General features: G+C 40.4%; 1 protein-coding gene across 1 annotated transcript; it reads right to left on the reverse strand.

The window, feature by feature from the left end:
• Window positions 1–9,377: 9,377 nt before the first annotated feature.
• On the reverse strand, window positions 9,378–13,257 carry LOC145655852 (homeodomain-interacting protein kinase 2-like). Its single transcript, XM_081709317.1, has 5 exons — window positions 13,138–13,257; window positions 12,935–13,021; window positions 12,452–12,633; window positions 12,166–12,245; window positions 9,378–9,583 (listed from the first exon to the last, which is right to left on the reverse strand). Exons 1-5 carry the CDS (start codon window positions 13,255–13,257, stop codon window positions 9,378–9,380), a joined length of 675 nt encoding a protein of 224 aa, XP_081565443.1.
• Window positions 13,258–18,055: the final 4,798 nt, after the last annotated feature.

The following is an 18,055-nucleotide window of genomic DNA, read 5'->3' on the forward strand; positions in this document are numbered from 1 at the left end:
TGAAACAGATGAAACATGTTTCATCAGCCTTGTTATTTTAAAAGATTAGGAAGTAATGTTAAAGGAATTAGTCTTATTTTCCTTATAATGTGCTAAAGTAGAATAAAATAATTTTGATTGTATTGTGCAATTAACAAAATACAACATGGACCTGAGCTCTATGAGTGATTCATCCATTAAATAGAGAATAAGAATAACAATCTATAAACTTAGACACAAGCTCTCTCAAAATAATTTGATCATGGATTTTAGTTCAGGCTGTTGATGTTTGAAGAATAACAAACGAACAACATTTCCTTATATATTTTTGTTGTTTCCATAGTAAAATTCCTTCACCTCCAAAAGTGGCACGGGCTTCTTCAGTATTTAAAAAGGTGAGTTTAAAATGGCCAAATTTGTTTTTCATCAGAAAATCGAATTGTTGCTAATAAGTGAGATGTCAGCACAGTTGTTATCCTGATATTTAATTTCTTTTTATTCAACCTCTTCTATGGTTCTCAAAACAAGAGCAAGTCAAAAAGCACAAGACAAGACGAGAATAAACCTGTGAGGAATGACAGCAAAATGCTCCTTGATAGAGCCAAAAAAATCATCCCAGACTTGGAGAAGCTCGATATTGCACCAATCTTGACCCATTTTGTGATGGATCTGACTAATGAGTATGCCATTTTTAAACCTTTTCTTCTTCTTCTTCTTCTTCTTCTTCTTCTTCTTCTTCTTCTTCTTCTTCTTCTTCTTCTTCTTCTTCTTCTTCTGCTTTTTCAATTTATCATTTTTATTTTTGGTATACTTTTGAATGTATGAGATTTTTAGAATAAATATTAATTGTAGTTCTAAAGAATGCTTTTATTCACATTCTTTTAGGCAGTGGACATCTATCCGGAAAGCAATCCCTAGTCCAGTAAGTCATACTACATTGCTTACACATCAACATATTTTAAATGGGATTCATATTAATTCTAAACCAAACAACCAAAACCATTTTGGAGCAATTTTCAATGTTCGCCTTTCTATGTTATCTCTCCTTTCTTTCACAGGAGACAAAGGTCATGATCTCTCATATGGGTTCATTCATTGCCGACATTGTCAGTGAAGTAACTGTGATGGGTCTTCTTTCATCTCTGGAAGAAATGTTAGATGTTGATCTAAGATCAGTGTTGCTTGCAAATTCCAAGAAGGAAACTGCAGATTTGCTGAATGCTTTCCGTACCAGATCTTGTGAGATAAATCATTCAGCTTCAGTCCACGTGAAGGAGGGGACAGCTCATATAGACTCTCTAAGCAGAGATGTTAGGACTGCAGTTATTGATACGCATCGCAGTTGCCTGGATGACCATGAGAGAGACCAAATTGTGATGAAATTCCACTCGACTATGGAAGATACAAATTCAGAAGCAATGAGTGAGCTTCTGATAGGAGATACTGAGAGTTTGACATCGTTATCCTCAGATGTCCATGACGATGGTACATCTAGACCTATAAGTACCATTCCTATAGCTGGCTCTCCGGTTTCGGATATGCTTCAGCGCTTTGATGATGAGATGGAGGAATTTGCTGAACTGTCGCAAGACATCAATCCCCGCATAAAAGGAAGGACACATTTTTTGTCCCGTCATTTAATAAATCCTGACCTTGAAGGGGTCTCATCTTGTGAGCTCTGTGGTATGGTCATGCCAATCTACCTAGAGCAGGATGACTTGAAATCATCACAGGCATCATCAGAGCTATGCACAGATAGTATGAACACCTCCTCCGACGTCATGGCAAGCCAAGTTATGGAGTTGGTTGTCCCACCCTCTGTGAAGAAGGCTCAAGAGTCCCCCAGTGTACACAATGACTGGTCTTCCCTGTTCAGCATCGATATACATAGCTCTCCATCACTACAGTCTGAGATGTCTGCTAGGTCACCATGTACTGAGCCTGCTCTGGACAATCAGAGCAAAACCATGAAAGCCCAGAAGGGGAGATTGCATTTTCTATTCCCCTTCAGTAAGGTCTCAAAGGACTTAAAGGTAAAACATTTGACTTATTTCTTATTTAGATTTTGTTACATTATTCATTTTTAAAGTAGTGCATATTTGAATTTCATTTCACACTGAATGTGTATATATCACTTTGCATAAATGACATAATTTGTTCTAAATTATATTCTGTTGCATTATTACTGGTGTGTATCTGTACTTTTAGTTATAAATTTACTTATGCTCTGATATTTTTCTACTAAATCATTGTTTTGTTTTTGTTAGAAACTCAAAAAGAAAAGCAAGGAGCACCCTAACACTGTAGCTGCTGCTGCAACTACAGGTAAGAACATATTGCTAGAAACACATATGACAATTTAGTTGTTAGACAGAATATCACAGTTATATCCATTTTTTAAAAATCAATAACTTTTTTGTCTTATGATAGGTAGTGAAGATGTTTCCCCCATCTCGTCACGTTTCACGAGGATGTTATCGTTCTTTACAAGGCAACGCTCAAATCATCAATAAAGCCTGAAACATCAATTTGCTGAAAATGTGCAAAAATGGCTGGTTTTTGATTACATTTACATTTACATTTACAGCATTTAGCAGATGCTCTTATCCAGAGCGTCTTACAAAAGTGCTTTGTCCTTTACTCATAGAATATATCCTAGTACAGTACAGTAGGTTAGAGTCCAACATACCAGTGAACTAGAATACTGTAGAATACAGGGATCAATGCTGATACCTAGAAGTACAAAACACATAAGGTCTGTCTTAAACAATGATAAGTGCAATAAACAATAAGTGATAGAGATGTAATGTGGCCATAATTATCATATTTTTACATTTGATATTGTTTTGCAATACAGCAGAAGTTCAAATTTGGTTATGCTGCTGTGTTGGTTACAGATCATCACAGACTGGTCCCAAACAACAAACAACAAATTAGGGCATAGTTCACAACATAATCTACAAATAGTTTTAACGAAAATAAAGCATCTGCAAGTCCTAAAATGTGTTTTATATTTCTGTTGAAACATGAATCATATTAATTGCCAGCCCTTTTAAAGTTTCATATATTTTTTTTTCCTATTTTAAACACACAGAATCCCAAAACGATTTCTCTGTAGTAATACAGTTCACTACTGTAGTTGTAGATTTAGCTCCATTTAGCCCACAGTATCCCTTTAAATGAAACAAAGATTCAAAGTCAGAAGTTAAAATCCTATAGGAGTTAAATAAGAGCTTGATGTTGGATGTGAGATGTGTTCTGAACACATACTGCCAGTAAGTGCCAAAGAACCATTTTTAAATACAGTTACACCTCCCATTGAATTCAAAATACGACAGCCATCTTGTTAAACCCAACACTCACACATTGTATTTCAGATACATTTAATAGAGTTTCTCTGCCCAGAAACTACAATAATCAACTTCAATAATCCATCTGATGTTCAATGCAGGAATCCCTCCTGTCTGTCGCTGTTCCTCTTCCTCTCACAGGTAAGGGTACCAGTTGACTTTCCTCCGGCCGAGCGAGTAGGCTGCGGGCCGGTGGTGAAGAACGGAGCCGCTTCCTGACCTATCGTAGGATGACATCACAGACTGCTGGAACTGTGGCAGGAGCCAAGGCAAAAAAAAAATGGCAACAAGATATCGATAGGCATGTCAATATTCCCAGCACCCAGGTGAACTACTGCCTACCATGGGACTGTTGGAAACCTATTAAGATAGTATTGAGATTTTTATTTTAATTTTTTTACAAATCTATAAACTAAAAACAACATTATCTACTGACATACAACAATGTACAAAACAAGACACAACATATAAGAATTTGAATTTTAAAACATGTAATACATATCGATCTTCTTTCAGCCCTACAAAAGACTTCTTGATGAATCAGAAAAGAAGATCGACGGCCGTGGCCCGACGACGGAGGTGGTCGTAGCAGTGGTGTTGGTTCGGGCGGGCTGAGGACTCACACAGTGGCATGCCCTTGAGGTAATAAGGAGTGTTTACAGGCAAAAGAGACCGAACAATGCATTAGACATATTAATAACATAAAACATAAGGGAGTATAAAGATTCTGTGTCCTTTCAGATTGATTTGCGTACAGGGCAGAGGCATCTGCAGGCTTAAGCAAAGGATCCTAGGTAGGCTTTGGTGGACCTCAGGGTAAGATATATGACCTCTCCACCAGGCTCAAGACCATATAGAAAAACAATCTTCTTTAGGATAAGGTCAAGAGAAGCCTTCTCTTGGAATGTGTTGGAACATATTGATTAATGTATGGTTTGTATATAATAGTGCCGAATGCAAATAACAATATGTAAAAGTAGATTTGGTGAATACATTGTAACATTGGTAGTGGGATGGACAATTCTTTGTGCAAGAATGATGTTATTGGTTCATTTTTCTGCGGTTGCATTTAATATCACTATCCTTATGTATTTATATATCGCTTTTTACTGCAGATGTTGTCACAAAGCAGTTTTACAAATGTCCAAGTCCAAGCCCCCAGTGAGCAAGCCAAGGGCGACAGTGGCGAGGAAGAACTCCCTAGAGCATGAGGAAGAAACCTTGAGAGCAACCAAGACCCAAAGGGGAAGCCCATCCTCCTTTGCCTGGCAACGCTCACCACAATAATATCAATTTTAAGAGAGAAATAAATTAAAAAATGAAAAAATAAGCAGTTAATGTCCAGTCCAATTTGCTAGAGGCCCTAGTCTTGACGCGATGGTGTGCATGTGTCCAAAGCCCATCCCACAAGAGAGCATCCATTAAGGGCAAGGGAGAAGCAGTTGGCTAGGGTGGAGCTGTGGTGGCCTACAGCAGGGCACATCAGGGGGTGGTGGGAAGAGCCATGGCAGCTGAGACGGGTTGAGGCTCAGTAACATCATGACATCAGGAGTAGGTGTACCTCGGCAGAAAGAGAGACTAGATTATTAGGCATGTCCAGGTACAAGGGTGTGTAAATTAGGGAACTATAATGTGCAAAGATGGGCTCCGGCAGATCTAGCTATGGCAGCACAGCTAAAAGGAAAGAGCCAGAAGGAAACACAGGCACGAGGGCACCCTGGAACATCAGCACTCCGCCGCTCTCAGTCAACACACTCGAGTGACAAAAGAGAGGTGAAGTGACAGCATCATAACATCCCAGTTTATCATAACTCTCAAAACCCATGGACCCCCAAGATGGGAAGTAGTTAATAAAATACCTGACTGTACAGATACTAAAAAGAAATCTAGGATTATTTTTGTTATTTTCTATTGGGCTCAAGAGATAAGATGTTCGAGCAGTAATAAGTGTTTTTCTATAGGTGAGTAGGCTCTCCTTCCATGCAAGCTGGAAGACTACGGGCTTAGTGCGGTGCCATTTATGTTCTATTCTTTGAGTGTTTTGTTTTAAATTGCGAATGAGATCATTATACCAAGGTACTACATTTTTGTAGCTAATTTTTTTATTCTTAAATGGAGCAACATCATTAGGTGCACAGCAGAATACTGATTCTAAGCATTCAGTAATTTGATCAAGTTCCGTTGGGTTTGAGGGAATCCTAGGTGCAAATTATTAGTCTGGGAGATTCCCAATAAATCCAGGTGCAGTGGACGATGTGATCGTGTGTCTGGTATGATAGCGAGGCGAGGTTACTATAGTGTGGCTCATGCATAGTTTAAATGAAATTAGGGAATGGCCTGAGATGGCACCTGACTGGGGTAGTATAACTACCTTCTCCATGTCTACACCGTATGGCAGTACTAAGTCAAGCGTATGTTTACATTTACATTTACAGCATTTAGCAGTACGCTGTTATCCAGAGCGACTTACAAAAGTGCTTTGTCATTTACTCATAGAATATATCCTAGTACAGTACAGTAGGTTAGAGTCCAACATACCAGTGAACTAGAATACTGTAGAATACTGGGATCAATGCTGATACCTAGAAGTACAAAACACATAAGGTCTATCTTAAACAATGATAAGTGCAATAAACAATAAGTGATAGAGTTTGTTAATCAACATCATTGTAATAAACAATACCCTACAATAAGTACTAATTTAGTCAGTCAATATGAGAGCAGGGTAAGTATGTCCACCAGAGTGTGTGGGTTCTCTTTGTACATTGAAACCAATTGATTCTAATATAGAACTAAAGGCCAAGTTCAGAGGGTGTTGGGCACTATCAAAGTGAATATTGAAATCACCAACAATAATGGCACTTTCTACTAGAGCAGATCCCTCTCAGTATCTACAGCTAGACAAAACGCACCTGCCACCTTGTGGTCAGTTGAAGTATTTGCTAGTGATTCTAGACAGGTTTTCCAAGTGGACTGAGGCGTTTCCTTGTTCTAAGGAAGATGCCCGCGCTGTGGTTAAAATCCTAGCCAAGGAGATAATACCGAGGTACGGTGCGCCTCGGGTAATAGATTCAGATCAGGGACCCTGTTTCATTTCTATGGTAACTCAGAAACTATGCACCTACCTAACTATTGACTGGAAGTTTCACATCCCTTACCATCCTCAGTCATCTGGCATTGTTGACAAAATGAATTATACATTGAAACAAAGGCCATGATGGAAAACAGGAAAGAAATGGATAGATCTTGTCCTTCCTAGGTCTTCCTAAGTTCAAGACTGTTAACTCAATACACACTTTAAAACACTCAATACACAATTTCATTTTTTAATAATACTTGTTCAGGTTCCACTATTGTTCTCCAAACCATACATTATTCAATGTATGCATATTAATATTCAATACTTACACCAACCGGTTCTTGGTACCATTATGTTCAACCTGAGCTACTTGCATTTTATTTAAAAGGCGATCCTCTTCCATATCACCGGATGCCCATATTGCTTTTATTACCTCAATCTACTGCCAGCAGTGTTGTGTGAGATCAGAATGATGCCCAGTGCCACCACCAAATTGTCACTATTTGAGGTCGTTTTTGGTAGACCATTTACCACCCCATGGGTCAGAGGTAACCCAGGTGTTTCTCAGTCAGGTGACACAGCCATAGCTGATGACTGACAGACAAATCCCCTAAGACTTGGCTTGCGTTGCTTTGGTGTTGCAGGAAAGGTTTGAAGCCCTTGTTTTTGTCTGTCTGGCATTCAGATTTCCTGAGCAGCCATGTTGTGGTTCCTAATTAGGAACATGTTCCAGCCTACTCCATGCAAGCTGGAGCACTGGATCCACTCTTTAAATGTGCCTTTTTAAGGTGACGGCTTATAAAAGTCATCTCTGATTATTTTTTTTGTTGTTAGCTTTTTAATCTGTCAAGTCTGTAATTTTCCAGATTTATATCCATTAAAAAAACAGATGCTCTAAAGGGAGGGGGTGGACTCCTTCAGTGGTACAGCAGAAGTTGATAACTTCAAAATCATTTACAGCAGCTTCAACCTTGTACTAACAGAACAAATACGGACACAGCATTAACTAAACTATGGCCTGAGTGATTTAAGTAATTAGTGAAACTGGCACAGCACCACCAACCGTTTATTAAAGAAAACGTGTATGACACATGATTATCTTAATTCTTTTAATTAAAATAGTCCCTTGCAAGGCATATTATTCAATTATGTTCAAAGAGGTACATAGAGCATGCTGGCAAAACTGAACCGTTGAAGATACTACAGGAAATAAGAAATTTCCATAATGTGAATGAAACATTTATTTAAATGTATTGAATATTGCACATCTCAGAGCCTCCAGAGGTGGAAAAGACCAGGCCAGGTGAGCCATAGGTTGAATTGGACCCTGAATCCGAGGGCCAGGGTGTCCCCACCCGAATCCGAGGGCCAGGGCTCCCGCCAGACGCATGACGCTCGAATTTGATCTTCTTGAAGCAATTAACTAGAGTTAATTGAAAGCGGAAGAGGATGCCTGGAGCTGCGATGCCATACCTTTACGGAAAGATGAAAAAAGGAACACGAATCAAATAAATGAGACTGTTTGTTCTTCGAGGCTGAATGGGATGTGCCATAATAACCTTCAATTACTATATTGGTGTCCAAGCTGAAATTCAACTTAATTACAACAGCCGCAAGCCATGCAGATCTAGTTATGGGCTTTATTCAAAATTAAAACTAAAACAGAAGTAGATTTTAAAAAACACAACCACAATTCTGTGATTTATCTAATGCCAGCTAGTTAACTTCATAACTTATTCTCTGTTGATTTTCCCACCCTTAATCTTGCAGAAAGAAGGCTCAAGAAAATCAAGCGGATGTAAATCACAATCATCCATGTTGTTTTGCCTCCACATCACCCTGAAAGCGCTTTATTTAAATAATCTAGCTGTGCTGTATCGACAGGTATGAGAAGATTCCCACAGAATATCAATTTACTACTCTATGGATTCTTCATGACTTGCCAGTAAGGTAATAATAACAGGCAGGTGTAGCATCTAAAAGTGGAAAGTCCAAGTGCACGTGTTATTAGCTAGCCAGTAGACAAGATCAAATACAAGGTCACAAATTTTAACCTGCCCTTTATATGGAAAATCTGCAATATTTTATATTTGCCACATCGTTAGTGGATAGGTAGCTAGCTATAGTAATTAACCTGCAAAATGTGTTCTTAATCTGTTGATTGCAACTGTCAAACATTTTTTAAAAATGTGTTGAATATTACCCACTCACAGCCTACAGAGGTGGAAAAGACCAGGCCAGGTGAACCATAGAACAAGTTGAACCCTGAATCCGAGGGCCAGGGCGACCCCGCCCGAACCCGAGGGCCAGGGCTCCTGCCAGACGCATGACGCTCGAATTTCACCCTCTTGAAGCAGACGAGCCCACTAGAGGTAACTGAAGCGGAAGAGGATGCCTGGAGCTGCGATGCCATACCTTTCGGGAAAGATGAAAAAAGGAACACGAATCAAATAAATGAGACTGTTTGTTTTTCGAGGCTGAATGGGATGTGCCATAATAACCTTCAATTACTATACTGGTGTCCAAGCTGAAATTCAACTTGATTACAACAGCCCCAAGCCATGCAGATCTAGTTATGGGCTTTATTCAAAATTAAAACTAAAACAGAAGTAGATTTTAAAAAACACAACCACAATTCTGTGATTTATCTAATGCCAGCTAGTTAAATTCATCACTTACTCTCTGTTGATTTTCCCACCCTTAATCTTGCAGAAAGAAGGCTCAAGAAAATCAAGCGGATGTAAATCACAATCTTCCATGTTGTTTTGCTTCCACATCACCCTGAAAGCGCTTTATTTAAATAATTTAGCTCTGCTCAATTTCAGCTTGATTACAATAGCCGCAAGCCATGCAGATCTAGTTATGGGCTTTATTCAAAATTAAAGCTAAAATAGAAGTAGATTTTAAAAAACACAACCACTATAGTAATTAACCTGCAAAATGTGTTCTTAATCTGTTGATTGCAACTGTCAAACATTTTTAAAAATGTGTTGAATATTACCCAAGTCACAGCCTACAGAGGTGGAAAAGACCAGGCCAGGTGAACCATAGAACAAGTTGAACCCTGAATCCGAGGGCCAGGGCGACCCCGCCCGAACCCGAGGGCCAGGGCTCCCGCCGGACGCGTGATTCTCAAATTTGACCTTCTTGGAGAGGGAGATCCCACTGGAAGAAACTGAAGGGGAAGAGAATATAACTTTAGCAAAAGATGAAAACTGACCACTAACCAAACGAATGAGAGAGATTGTTCTTTGAGGCTGAATGTGATGTGTCATAATAACCATCAATTACTATAAAGGTGTCCAAGCTGAAATTCAACTTAATTACAATAGCTAGCCAGCAGCCAAGATAAAAGGTCACATGTCACACAATTTTAAGCTTCCCTTTATACGAAAGAACTGCAGTATTTTAAATTTGCCACATCGTTGGCGGACAGGTACCTAGCCATAGTAGCTAATTATCCTAGCTAGTTCACACTTCATTCTCCCCCAAATGATCCCATTATCGACAGGTATCCGTGCTTAGACATGAAGACAGTTCAGCGACCGAGGACTGACATGCAGCTGTCACAGCTCTTTTAGAGCAATCCGATCGTTAGCGAGCCAATGCTAGATAATAACGTTAATTGCAGCTACAGCAAATAGTTGGCAGTTAATCTGCAAGTTAACTAACGTGCTCCATCGCCATGAAAATTAGAATCTGTTGCCGCAAGAGATGTGCATAAGTAATGTGTGAACTAGCTAAGTTAACCATCTCAAATAGACAGCTTGTCTGTTAGCTAACCTAGCTAGAGAGCCCAATGTTACCTGAGTCGTTGAATTCAAGTCCGACTTGACACTTTAGCCTTTCCCGTTAGGCCTCATCGTCTTTTTAAACAAAATTAACATACTATTCATAAAATCCATATAGAGCAAGTTTTATGGATGATCTGCTCAGTGAAGCTGCATTATTTCTGTTATAATACGGACACGGCAGCATTTTCACGGCATGTTTTCTTAATCTGTTTATTGCAACTGTCAACACATACGAATGATTAATAATTAATGTAAACTGTTATGCAGCGAATTAAAGATACTATATTTTCCTGTTTCCCTAGAAATAATCCAAACTGCAGTGTCTGCTTATTTATGCTGAAGCACACTTAAGTGGGTATATTTTTTGTGGATTCCACATATACATTAAAAGGAAAATGTTGCCCAATCATGTCAGAAATAGCAAAACAAAAAAACACAGGCTCCGAGTTACTGAAAGAGAAGTACGCGATGAGGTCCTGGTAGAGCATAGGCACAGGTTGGTCATACGTGTTTATGAGGAGTTTAATTTAAGCAAAATCCTCATCACACACCCAAGAAGTCAAAGCCTGCAAAATCCCCAAGCAGCAAGACTGCATCAAGTTAGCACTGGCTGAAGCAAAAATAGTGCTGTGTCCTGCTGTGTGGCTCATCCACTCTACCAGTCTCTTAGTATTGGGCTTAGTGTGCTTAATTCATCTTGATGTCCTAACTGACATTCAAAAAGAAATGGATGTGAGAAGACAGTGTAGGAGTTCAAATTTGAATTGGCTTGAAATGTAGGCTGAAGTGCTCTTCTGCAGCTGAGCAGCTCATTTTCTGCTGAGCATCTTCACAGCCCTTACAAGGAGAGCATGAAAATGATGGAGGGGACAAGAAAAATCAGAATAATGCTTTAAGGACTGGACACATTTACAGCTTCTCACACTAAACAAAGTACTCCAAGGTAAAAAGTTCATCAAAGTAAAACATGTTTCATCCATCTTTCTGTGAACTGATATTTTAATGACTGACAGACAAATCCTCCAAGACTTGGCTTGGGATGCTTTGGTGTACAGGAGAGGTTTGAACCCCTTTCATTAAAGAAAACGTGTATGACTCAGGTGCTAGGGTATTATCAGAATGTAATTTATTCCAAATGTAAACACATGATTCTCTTAATTAGAGATTCCCTTATAAGGCATATTATTCAATAATGTTCATAGAGGTACAAAAAACAAAACAAAACAACAAAACCCTACTGAGTCTGGAAAAGAACATCTTTATCAATAAAAAGTATCAAATGACCTGAACACAGTTGTACCACCATTACAAACTCCTTGCTTGAGTCTGCATGTATACATGTATGATAGTAACATATCAGCCAATGAATGATGGACTCGAGTTTGTACTCGAGGAAAGAAAGAAATTTTCATAATGTCATAAAGAATCAAGTGTTTGGAAAACGTCTAGGAAAAGAAAGAAACATTTATTTAAATGTGCTGAATATTGCACAAGTCGCAACCCTTGAAAAACCAAGAAGAGTTCTCGGTCTGCTTAAGTACTGTGTACTGCAAAAACACAAGTAGAATTGAATTTTCCACAAATACACATACAAGAACCATAGAAGAAAGCATAGTGTTGGTCTTATAGAACGAGAGACACAAAAACCTCAGCTACAATGATCAACAATTACACAATGAAGTTTGGATTCAACGGAATTTCGTTTTGAACTACGGTAGAGGGGCCTCTTTATCGGCTACTCGAATACTAGGCAACAACCTGATTCACCATTTGTGGATCACATTTGAGCAGTAACATGATTTGGTAGAACACTTGCATTTGAAACCATTTTTGTCTTCTTTTATAGGTGGAATCGGAGGCCAGTTTGGTGATGTTTTAAATCTACTTGAAGAATAACAAACAAACAAAAAGCCAACCCTAATGTAACATTTAAAAGAAGCACCAAAGTGGGCATCAGATTTACCATCAAACAGGGTCTTGCTGCTGTCGAAGCCTGTGCACTGCCGCTTGCAGATCTCCATGTTCTGCAAGCAAGATTTCACACTGCAGCGAGAGACACACACACACACACACACACACACACACACACACACACACACACACACACACACACACACACAGGTGGGGGGGGGGGGTTACAGTACTAGCAGAGAAACTCTGATGCTATTTGGATTTCTAAATTAACACGGTGTTCCTTAAAATGTTTTTGAAACACTGACATGTAGATTGGAAGGCCTGGAGCAACTCACTGTGCACTCTGAGGGAAGTGGAGGAGGTGGGTCATGGTCAGAAACAGGTGGTTCACGGTCTTCACTGGCGTGATCCTTTTGTGAGCGTCTAGCGTGAGCATCTTCTTTAGTAGGTCGATGAACTCCCGCCGGTCGGCCTTCTCCGCCAAGACGTCGGTGCCTTTCAGACTGGTCATATTGACCTGCGAGAGAGACCCATGGGTGAGTCATATTATTCACCAGCAGAGGGCGGCAATGCACCCAATACGAACGAAGTTCTGCAGCAAATTTCTACGCACTGCTCTGCCCTTCGCAGATGCCGTTCTCCAGAGCGACTTACATGCGCTACTCATTATGACAGCAGAAACGCTCGACCTTTCAGCTAGCACCTTGTTCTACCTGCTCTATAATGTGAGCTGCGGGAGCCCTTTGTCACGTTCTTCAATTTCACATCGCAACACTAAAAGAAATGCGTATAGTTACGCGCACAAAAGCCCAAATAACCTGCATCATGTCGTCAAGGCAGTTTAAAATGTACTTCCGAGTCTCTTTGGACTTGATGCCACGCTCCGCCTCATGCTCCGAAGGTGTCTGGAGAAAGGAAAGAAAAAACAAACCATTCAGCTCCACCATTAAGTTACATGAAGTCATTAAGTTACGTCCCTTATAAAAAACACATGGCATTTGGCATTTGAAGACAGGCAAACCTTGAGTCTCCACAGGGGGTAGCAGTAGAAATAGTAGTGCGTCTTGGTCGCTGCGCTCAACATGCACTCTGCTGGTAGGCCCTGCGTCTCGGAGATGTAACGGATCTGCAGAGACACCATACGGCAAAAGGATTATGACTTTATTTTGAGTTAATCCTTTCATTTTCAAAGTGCATGTCTAAAAAAACAGGCCATAGAAACTCATTTATATTAATCCTAAAAATGAGCGGGCCGACAAAGCAGCTAAAAGGTCAAACTACACACACACAAACACACACACACACACACACACACACACACACACACACACACACACACATATCACTACAGCCACAAAACCACTACAGGTCTGCACCACTGATGCTGTACGGGCGTTAAGGCACAGCTCAAAGGACCATGTGCTTACCTGATCATATTCGGAGGCTCCGGGATACAGGGGCCAGCCCAGGAACAGCTCAGCAATGACACAGCCCAGGGACCACATATCGATGGCCTCACAGAATGGGAGACCCAGGATGAGCTCAGGCGATCTGGACCAAAAACACAGAGATCGCCATCATGAAATCAGCCTCGGCTGATAATTCCGTGGGGGGGTGTTTGTGTTCCTAGACATTACACACCCACTATTCTAGTGTAACATGGAACCAACACTACAATGCACCAACACTACAATAATGTTCTGTTTTGCATTAAGTAAATACAGAGTACCAATGCAGTTAAACACCCGTTACTCAGTATATTACACTGTTAATTAACAGTGTAGCTACAATGTAATAGCGGTTTTGTACAGACTCGCTAAATACTGATATTACCAAAGCCTGCAGTTCAGCGCATCCTAACTAATCTCAGACACCGAAGACGGTTCATTAGGTGTTTTTGCTAAATAACAGCACTCACATGACCCAATAAAAATAAACCACTTATAAATCAATCGTGCTCCAGTTAACTGTAATGCTCATCATAGGCTTTTAATGTGTAGCAGGGTTATTACAACTGTCCACAACATGCAGCTCTACTCTAAAGCACACTCGAGTGCAACAAGTGCACACTTATTTCTAACACACCTCAGCACGTGTCCCTCACCGGTAGTATCTGGACTGCAGGTAGCTGGGGGCCTTGGAGAAGTGGCTAGCTGAGCCGAAGTCGATGACCTTGACGCGGTACGGCTGCCTGATGGGGTCCACCAGCATGATGTTGTCGGGCTTGAGGTCGGTGTGGATCAAGCCCAGGCTCTTCAGTTTCATGAGCGCTTTGGCGACCTGCTGCAGCACGGGCCGGATGCATTTCAGCAGCAGTGGGCTGAACTTGCTGCGCTTGAGGAAGTCGTAGAGGCTCTGCCCCAGCATCTCGAACACCAGGCATATGTGCTTCTTGTGCTGGAAGCACTCGTACGCGCGCACGAAGTTGAACTCGTCGGCGTTCTCCCTGCTCAGCCGGCTCAGGATGCTCACCTGAGGAGGAGCAAAGGAGGGAAGACGGAATACGCGTTAAGCCGAAGCTACGTGGTCACAGCTTCAAAGTTTGATACTGCTGACAAATAGCCTACTTATTTTCAATAGCATCAAGCACTTTGTGTACTTCCCTTCAACCATTTACTTCTACAGGATTTGGGAGATGCAATTATGGAAGTGGTCCCTTGGAAATGAACCCATGAACTTGCTTTTGGTACTCAAACAATGCAGATTAATGCTCTTTCATAACAATAACATTTTTAATGCACATCCAAACAGGTATGGCTTACACAACTGAAGCTAAATCTTCTTTTTAGAGTAAGCTTCAAGCTGTCCGTGTGTTATCCGAACTAGTTCCTACTGAACTAGTGAAAATTAGAACTAGTGTGCCAAACAAGTATTTCTGTGCTACCCTGGCTGTATACAAATTCCACAGTGTGCGTTAGCACATCTGACACCAACAGAACATATGTTGTAAAAACTGAAACAAACAATAACAGAATCAGGGCTACAGCTGATTCTAGGCCATATCAATAGCTCATTTAAAGCAGGCACAACTTTCCCACCTCGTTCTGGCCCTGTCGAGCATAGGACGGATGACTTTTCAGGATCTTGATTGCGACTACTTCACTGGTGCCCCGCTTCCAGCACTTGGCGACCTGGCCAAAGGTTCCACGGCCCAGGGACTCCAAAACCTCGTAGCTGTTGGAGACGGAGCGGAGGATCTCGTTCTGCACCAGTTGGTACTCGCAATCGCTGCCCCTGGCCACACGCTTGGACAACCCAGGGGAGGAGAGCTCCTCCAGGATCTGTACACTGTTGCTGCTGTGTGCCTCCTCTCTCTTCCTCTTGAGGCTGCCCCGCTTCTGATAGCCGTCAGCACGCCGCGAGGTCAATGCCTCGTCTCCGCCCTGCCAGCTGGAAGAGGAGGAAGACGACGACGAAGCCTCGTCCGAGGCTCCAGAGGGGGAAAAGACCATGGCAGGTAAGCCATCGATTGAATTGAACCCCGGATCCGAGGGCCAGGGTGTCCCCGCCCGAATCCGAGGGCCAGGGCTCCCGCCCCGCGCAGGATTCTCAAATTTAACCTTCTTGGAGTGGGAGATCCCACTGAAGGAATCTGAAGGGCAAGAGAATATACCATTATGGAAAGATGAAAACAGGACTACTAACCAAATGAACAAGAGAGATTGTTTGTTCTTTGAGGCTGAATGTGATGTGCCATAATAACCATCAATTAGCTAAATTAGCTAAATCACAGAGCTTTGATTTTTTTTAAAACATCTACTGCTGTTTTAGTTTTAATTTTGAATATTTCTGTCTGAAGCAGAGCAGAGCCCTGATCGATGCCATTGTTTTTTGGGCAGGCTTTAGCAAGTGATTGCTTTCTCTTTACACGCTTCTCAGAAAAGACAAGTTCTTTGTCTTGCGTTACTCAAAGGTGGTTCTGTGTGCTAAAACAACATCTTGACCTTTCAGCGATGCTGCCACACTGAAAAACAGAAGGCCAAGAAAAAAACAGCTTCTATTCTTAGACTCTCTGGCACTCTAAGTGCTTGCTGATACCTTGCTGACTGCAGTATTTCCTACACCTTTCCAACTGAGAGGCTCCTGAACTTGCAGCACCTCTGTCAATTAATCAATTGCATAACAAGAGTTCATCCGCTCTATAATTGAGGGAGATACCCCCTCTAATCATTAATGCTCATCATTACAAAGACCATTAGTGTAAGCTGATGAAAAATGTTTCAATGTATTTAAAAGGTAAAGAACAGAGTAGCAATGTAAAGATACCATTTATAATGCATTACATTTTAGTCTTTGACACAATCTCTTGCCCTGAAACAGTGTTTAGGGCGATTACAATGCTGTTTCAATATGTTTAAAAGGTAAAGAACAGAGTAGCAATGTAAAGATTCCATTTATAATGCATTACATTTTAGTCTAAAACACAAACTCTTGCCTTGAAACAGTGTTTAGGGCGATTGCAATGCTGTTTCAATGTGTTTAAAAGGTAAAGAACAAAGTAGCAATGTAAAGATACCATTTATAATGCATTACATTTTAGTCTAAAACAAAATCTCTTACCCTGAAACAGTGTTGTTGGGCGATTACAATGCTGTTTCAATGTGTTTAAAAGGTAAAGAACAGAGTAGCAATGTAAAGATACCATTTATAATGCATTACATTTTAGTCTTTAACACAATCTCTTGCCCTGAAACAGTGTTTAGGGCGATTACAATGCTGTTTCAATATGTTTAAAAGGTAAAGAACAGAGTAGCAATGTAAAGATACCATTTATAATGCTTTACATTTTAGTCTAAAACACAATCTCTTGCCGTAAAACAGTGTTTAGGGCGATTAAAATGCTGTTTCAATGTTTAAAAGGTAAAGAACAGAGTAGCAATGTAAAGATTCCATTTATAATGCATTACATTTTAGTCTAAAACACAATCTCTTGCCGTAAAACAGTGTTTAGGGCGATTAAAATGCTGTTTCAATGTTTAAAAGGTAAAGAACAGAGTAGCAATGTAAAGATTCCATTTATAATGCATTACATTTTAGTCTAAAACACAATCTCTTGCCCTGAAACAGTGTTTAGCGCGATTACAATGCTTTGAAACGCTGTTTCAATGTGTTTAAAGGTAAAGAAGAGAGTTGCAATGTAAAGATTCTACTTATCATGAATTACATTTTAGTCTAAAACACAATCTGGGTTTGTGTGTATATAAATGATGTAATCTTACTGTTGTGGAACAAATTACTTCCATTTCCATTTTTTAAGGCAAAAATATTAAATGTTGGAATTTATCATTACATATTCATATGAATATGACTTTAATTTGTATACATATTTGTTGACATTAGCTATTTTGATCAGTCATTTTTGTGTCTGGTTGTTCTAGCTCATATTTAGCACGTTGTCCTTGACCATGTCCCTCTGTCCACAGGGTGGTGGTGTTGGACCGTGTTACAGACACGCTGCTGTTTTCCTGCAAGGTGCTAGTGGTCGGATTTGTAGGTGAGAAATATAGAGTGAAGTCATGTGTATATTACCCATACTACACTTCATCACATTCTGACCATGATGGCACATGGCAACACACTTTAATAGGTAACTCTGAGGGTTTTTCTACATTCCCTGTAAGGTCTGCTGGCTTTCTTCTTCTTCTCTGGGAGAATCAGGCTGCCATCTGACAATTTCCAGCTTCAGCTGCTGCATTATTACTGGTTGCCCGTTATTGTACGTATTGTAACCTCAGAAAAGCTCAAGTGGTGACACTTGCTTCTGTGTGAGAACAAAACATCAGCATATTCAGTACACTGAAGAAATGGTTCTTTCTTTTTTAGATTCCAAAATGCTTATTGACAGTGATTGTAAAGTCACTTTGTTTGTAAATAACCATGATTTACACATTTATTCTGGACAGCAGTTCCTCTCATAATACTGAAGGCCCAGCATGTAT

The sequence above is a fragment of the Electrophorus electricus genome, unplaced genomic scaffold (genome assembly GCF_041902795.1).
Source record: "Electrophorus electricus isolate QZ-2024a unplaced genomic scaffold, ASM4190279v1 Scaffold37, whole genome shotgun sequence".
Taxonomy (NCBI): Eukaryota; Metazoa; Chordata; class Actinopteri; order Gymnotiformes; family Gymnotidae; genus Electrophorus; species Electrophorus electricus.